At 35.9% G+C, this 6969-nt stretch overlaps 1 protein-coding gene across 2 annotated transcripts in view; it reads right to left on the reverse strand.

The window, feature by feature from the left end:
- Positions 1-6969, reverse strand: part of RTN4IP1 (reticulon 4 interacting protein 1) — a 45305-nt gene that overhangs the window by 36979 nt on the left and 1357 nt on the right. Inside the window, exons 2-4 of one of the 2 annotated variants that reach the window (XM_081093842.1) lie at positions 2229-2380; positions 1363-1431; positions 332-456 (exon numbers count right to left, since the gene is read on the reverse strand). In XM_081093842.1, the coding sequence (XP_080949968.1) occupies positions 332-456; positions 1363-1431; positions 2229-2380 (346 nt within the window). The remainder of the gene's footprint in view (positions 1-331; positions 457-1362; positions 1432-2228; positions 2381-6969) is intronic. The other variant, XM_081093843.1, reaches the window with a different exon arrangement.

The following is a 6969-nucleotide window of genomic DNA, read 5'->3' on the forward strand; positions in this document are numbered from 1 at the left end:
GTGATTCTTAACCGTTTTAGGAATCAGGTAAAAGCTACAGACCTTCTTCTCAGAGTGTCACATAAAATTTTGCATTATTTTGGAAAGTTCAGAGTCCTAAAGCCCATCTATACATTTCAATTTTAAAATTTGCATTTGATTGAACTAAGACTCAATAGAATAAAGTTAAGAAAGTGCAAAACGACACAAATAGAGTTCTTTGGAAATTGTTTTAAATGTCAGCACAACTCTGCTCATGTAAGTGATCCTAGTTTTAATGCTTCTGATAATCTATGGCAAAAACCTTACAAAAGGAAAGGGAGAAGGTTTAGATGCCACCATTAATACTTACCGTTTTCCTGCGCAATTTTTTTCATTCAGGCCGCCAACCTTGTTTATGGCAGACCAGGCTGTGAGAGCCACATATGGCAAAGAGGCAGCTTGAGTATGAGTGAGTGATTTGGGCTTGTGAGAGACCTAGATTTAAAGATAACAGTAACAAATAAGCAATGACTTACAGACCTATGAATGCAATTAAACACATTTACCTTCACAGGAATCCAACCATTCTCACAGATAAGTCTATAATATTCTGCCAGGTTCAGTATTTATTACATACCCTACTTTAAGATTATCCCTAAGGAATATTCTCCAAATGACTCCACCTGCCCTCCTGGGGTCAGAGGCTCAGTAATGTTTTACAGGCTACATTATCAGATATAGTTGCTTAATTCATAAAAAGGCCACATTCAATAATCCCACTAGTCCTAACTAACATAGAAATAAATCCAAATAAACCTTGAGCCCTCATAAACACATTGTAATTTGTTTTTAGATCAGTTGTTTCCTTTACTCCCATTTACTGGAAGGTAATCTTTCCAGACTTTTTCTAATCTTAGTAATATCCCTTCTTCCCTCCATACCCTTCCTTCTGTAGCCAAGTTCCGCAACGTTAACCCCTTTCTCTCTATTCAAATTGTCAGACTTCCTGACTGTATTTGATTAGACTCCTGTTTTTAAGGTTACTTGAAACAATTTGATACCTCCATGCTTCTGTTTATAATTAACCAGTACACTCCATTCGGTATATTTGGTTTCCACTACTTACACTGGGTAAAACCAAGAAACACAGCAGGGCTTCTAGATCTCACTCCAAGTCCCAGCTCCACAAGACAAAGATACCACTTTGGCAGGCAGCGTTATTAAATGACATCAAATACTTTTCTAATCTTTCAAAAATTCCTATTCTCTATCTTAGCTCTTTTAAACCTTTTAGCTCATTAAACATGAACCTGATCTGAAAAAAACCCCCACAATTATTTAAGAGATATTTGTCAGTCTTGTACTTTCTAATGGCATTTCAGCACAGAATTGGTGAATTACCTCATTCCCACTGACTACAACAAACTCTGAGAGTGCGCCTTGTTTCCAGGGAGGAACTGCAGCCCAGACCTGAAATACACACACAACTTCCTTAGAAACAAATCTTTTTTAACCAAAGCTAAGCAGGAGGGTAATCCCCAATACATACTCCACCCAATGAAAAAAGCACAAGTCAGCAATACAACAACCAAAAGTTATTTTTACATGATATAAATAAATGTATTATTTAGTATGCTTCTGCACTTATCAAGTCAAACCACACTGGAAGCAGATGCTGCTGTATTTACTGACTACATATTTTAAAATACCACCAAGAGCACAATCTCTGGGGCATGAATCCTGGCTCTACCACTTACCAGCTATGGAACTTCTGTGTAGCTGTATAGCTTGGTTTCCCCATCTGTAAAGTGGGCCTAACTGTACTTACAACATAGAGATTAAAGAATTATTTTATGAAAAGCAACAAGATCAGTGTTAGCTATAATTATGAACTCACTTTAATTTCTTGGTGTAAAAATTCAAAGTGACAAGTGACAGGTGATTATACCAAACTTCAGCTATTTTAAAACTATCTTGCCTATGAGGTAGAAATTGTCACTTAAAGATTCTTTCAATAAAAAGAAAAACAGTCCCAATCACACATAAAGTCCTGCAATCTTTAAGCACAAGATTTAGAACACTTGGGCACAGTCAAGCTATTCTGCCAGAATCGAGAATAACAGAGATAAGAAAATAAGGGTTCCAGACAAAGCTCAGTATATTTGTTGGAACGAAGAGGAAAGGTCACTGATATGGAATATACTTCCAAAAGCAGCAGAATGAAATTGGCATATTTAGAAAGGGAATAGCAGTATGCTATAACTCACCTCATCTCCAGGCTTGAAGTACCTCACATCAAGTCCACATTCCATCACCACACCAGAGACATCCCGACCCAGAGTCAGGGGGAATTCTTCTCCTTTGATTTTAATATGTAAAGGGTCACGTTTCATATTTAAAGCTGCAGCTCCATAACCACCTATAAAATACAGTTTTATCTGTTTCTTCCAAAAGAATGCAATGATTTAAAAACTACTACAGGGTATAGGCCAGGTACAATTCTAGATACTCTGGATGTAGATTATAAATTAATAAAATTTGTTTGTTTGTTTGTTTGCCACCACACAAGAAATCATAAAAACAATGAGTGCCAAAGGGAGGTGGGAGGCAGAAGTGGATAAAGGGGGGATAAATGGTGATGGAAGGAGACTTGACTTGGGGTGGTCTACACAATACAATATACAGATGATGTTTTACAGAACTGAACACCTGAAACCTATGTAATTTTATTAACCAATGTCACCCCAATAAATTCAATAAAAAAGAAACAAAACGAAACAATGAGTGCTATTCCTTTCAAAGAAAATTACTTGGAAAGTTATAATCACTTGTTAAACCAAAGCTACCATTGCTCAAAATGTTTAAAATTCAATTTTGAAACTGCCTTCAGTACTTTCAGTATTTTCTCTTATAGTTTTAGTTTGTTTTTTGAAGACAGTTTCTTTAATGTATTCATTCATAAGCTTTTTAAACAACAAAGTTGTTTGGAGCCCAGTCTGGTGAAGAAGAGAAACCCTAAAGCTGTTTGAAGTTAATAAACCAATAAATAAGGCATAGTTATATTTGACACTGACATTGGTCTATAAGTAATGGCCCCCACCTCCCTAAAAGTGTTTGCAGAACATCTATGGATTAAGCCCATCGATTGACTCTCCAGTAAAAAAAAACCACTCATCTGCACCTGTTCTAATACGTTAAATCAAGTTAATTGCTTTATTATACATATCCATTTATTTTTAAGAACATTTACATAAATATCAGCTAAGTAGAGCTGAAAACATTCTGATCATATTTTTTGGTTCAATAAGTTGGCTATTCTATCTACAATAATCCGAATATATCAAATGGGCTAGCTGGCATGGCTCAGAGGTTGAGCATCAACCTATGAACCAGGAGGTCATGGTTCAATTCCTGGTCAGGGCACATCTGGGTTGCGGGTTCAATCCCTAATAGGGGATGTGCAGGAGACAGCCTATTAATGATTCTCCCTCATCATTAATGTTTCTCTCTCTCTCTCTCTCTCTCTCTCTCTCTCTCTCTCTCTCTCTCTCTCTCTTCCTCTCTGAAATCAATTTAAAAAAATAAATGTATAATTATATATATATAGATATAGATATAGATATAGATATTTCCAAGATACAAAAGTATCTGTAATTGTCTCTCTACTTGACATCTTTTTGAGAACATGTCGTGAAGTTCTCTAAGATAAGCACTCTGCTTAACTTTCTAGTGTCATGTACCACAATTTAAATTCCAGAATCACTAAACAAGTCTATAAGTCTCCTTTCCCCAACCCACTCTCAGGGGTAGTACATTAGGTGACCTTGATAGGAGCAGTTGCTCTGGCGTGGAGATACAGAGAATGGGAAGTAGGAGACAGTGGAGAGGTACAACTGAAATGGAGAGAGGATTTTTCAATGTGTTTCTCCCCATTCCCTCCCTTTTAAGATGGGAGAAGTAGCAGTCTGTATGCTAATGAGAATGACCCAGTAGAAAAGAAAAGATTGAAGATGCAGGAGAGAATTGCTGAAACAATGCCTGCTCCCCCCCCCCCCCCGCCCCCCGCCCCCAGTAGCTGAGAAGCTGAGAGATGGAATCTAGAACCCAAGTGGAGGGCTGGCCTTACAACAATGACAACTAACCTATAAAGCAGGAGGGGATGTAGGAGATATAGGGAGAGGTGCCAACAGGTGGGTAGCTTGCAGAGCTGTTTTTCTAAGTAAAGACATATGGGAGAAAGTGTTTGAAAGTTGGGATAGTCCCAGAAAATCTAAGCCATCATGCTGGTATTACACATTTGTCATCTAGCTAGTTAGGTGTGAACTCTATCAGGAAAAGAAAGAAAAAAAAATCTTCACACATAATACAAAAGCCATGTTTTACTTTTCCTGTCTTAGATTTCCACCATTAAAACACATTTAAACAATTATTTACTGAAATTCCTATGTGGTTTGAGCAACAGAAGTAGGCATTTAGCCATATCAAATATTAGCTGCTGTTTGAGAGTTGCAAAAGGCTTCAGTCCTCTCTGAGGTACAGACCTGCAGGGCAGTTATTTCGTTCTCTTGGTCCCCATGATATGCCAATGTATCAACTGAATAGCCCCGGCTCACAGGTCCCAAATCCAAAATGTAGCTGGTAGTTAGCAACTGAGAACCTGTTTGATGACAAAGGGGGGCCCTTAGGAGCTTCATCCCATTGTTAGAGGTGGCCAGTTGATTGGGCCAGAGTTAGAATAATTTGGAAAATCATAAATCTGTCATCAGTTTCAAAGCTTTAATTCCACCTAAAGAAACCAAACTGTTGGTTTGATGTTGTTGGCTGCATTTTTTATTTTAAAATTATTCTATGTTCACTGCAGCATTCCTAGTAATGGCCAAGATATGGAAGCAACCTAGCTGTCCATCAACAGATGAACAGATAATGAAGATGTGAGATATACAGTATATATGCAATGAAATATTATCCAGCAGGGAAAAAAGAATGAAATCTTGCCATTTGCGACAACATGGATGGGCTGAGGGTATTAGGCTAAGTGAAATAATTCAGACAGAGAAAGGCAAATACTGTATGATTTCACTTAGATGTGGAATCTAAAAAAACAAATGAATAAACAAAACGGGAAAGGACCCAGAGATATGGAGAACAAGTTGATGGTTACCAAATGGGTGGGGGATGGGAATAAAGTATTTTTAATTGAAATAAATTTATTTAGCCATTTATATAAGTTATGATTTATGTCCAACAATAATGGCCATCTCTAGAAAAACAGTCTACTTTCATCTTTCAAAAGAAAATAGCATGTCCTTGCTTTCTTGTCAAGGAAAACTGCTTCCTATAGTTTACAAGCTTCTAGTTGTTACTTATTTCCCCAAGCTACCATTTCAGATACCTTCTGCAACAACTGCACATTCTCAAAAAAGAATCCATGAGCAGGACATAAAGAGAGTAACTTGCAAAAAATATTGTCCAATCAAATCATAAACTAAGATGTCTTAAGAATACTATATAAAAGTAAAATGTTACAATATTTTGTTATTAAATAGCAGCAAACAAAGTCCAGATCCAGCCATTCTACTGAAATTGAAATGTACACAATACAAATTATGCAGGTGCATTCAAAGAAATGAAAGTTAGCAGTTCTAAATGAAGACAAATGTAAATAATGCTCAGGGATAAAATACTGCTAATTTTAGTTTGTAATCTTAAGTTAGAGTGAAAATGTAAAATGCCATAAAAATAATGACTGCATGACAACCACCTATGTGAAGTACTGTACTGAAACAGTTAGTTGTTAACAGAGTATACAACCTACCTTCACAAGTTATACCCATTGATCATTGGGTATAAACACTTATCATTGGATGTAAAACAACCACTTAAAGACATATCCTATAAAAACTAAATTATCTTCACATCCAGTGTAAATGGAATAAAACAATATGCCCACGTAGTGGTATTATTATGTCAAAGCGAACAACAAAATACAGTAATTCCTGACTTAAAATCATGGATACATTGCAACAGATTGAATACAGAAATACATATGAAGATCCGGTTATCTTATTCTAATTTCTAACAAGGGAGATATATTCATAGCTATAACTCACATAAACAAAAGCCAAATCATTATTATGCATGTAAAGAGATCTTAAGAACACAAAAATTGAGAGTTGCTATTCTACTCTATCATACAACTCCTAGAAACAAAGAGGAAGGAATTAAAGAAGTCAAAGTTTCAACTTCTTTATTTCTCTCTAAATTCCAGAAAATGATTCGCTCTAAATTAATCTTAATTTTGTTATTAGATATATACATATATGAAAAATTTAATTCATCATGCATAGTTCACATACATGATGGGGCAAAAGTAGGTTTAAGTTGTTTGTATAGAAAATAACACAATCATTAATAAGTAATACAAGAATAAACTATTTCACATACAACTGTAAACCTACTTTGGCCCCACCCTGCACAATTGTTATTGAGGCAATCTGATGAGTAGAACTGTAGGTCTACATATAGGTCTTCAAAACACAGACACGTGATAAAATTATACTCATATGGGAGCTTGTTTAGAACACTGAGGTTAACTGACCAATCAATCATCCCAGATGGTTTTTTTTACTTTTTCAGAAGACATGAATAAGTTCCCATAAGCAATAATTTTGTCACTACTCTCCAAAGTTATTCACAAATAGTAATCAATTTTTTCAGCACTATAATTACATGGTATATATTTAAGGAATCATAGTGCTGTTCAATCTTTGTCAGTATATCCCAGAAGAAATTAAGATACAGTAACATTGTTCCCACTTAGGATAACAGAAAAGTGTATTTTAACTGCTGAGGCCAAATGCATCAGCAGAAAGGAGGAAAGTACTGTGTCCACATCCTGGCAAGGATGGAATTTCTGAAGAAATAAGAAAGCTGTGAACGGTGAGAGAGCAAAGAAGTATTACAAAAATGCAAATTCTGAACTGATGTGAAAACATAACCGTACCTCTG

Source organism: Myotis nattereri, assembly GCF_964212035.1.
Source record: "Myotis nattereri genome assembly, chromosome: 6".
Classification (NCBI taxonomy): Eukaryota; Metazoa; Chordata; class Mammalia; order Chiroptera; family Vespertilionidae; genus Myotis; species Myotis nattereri.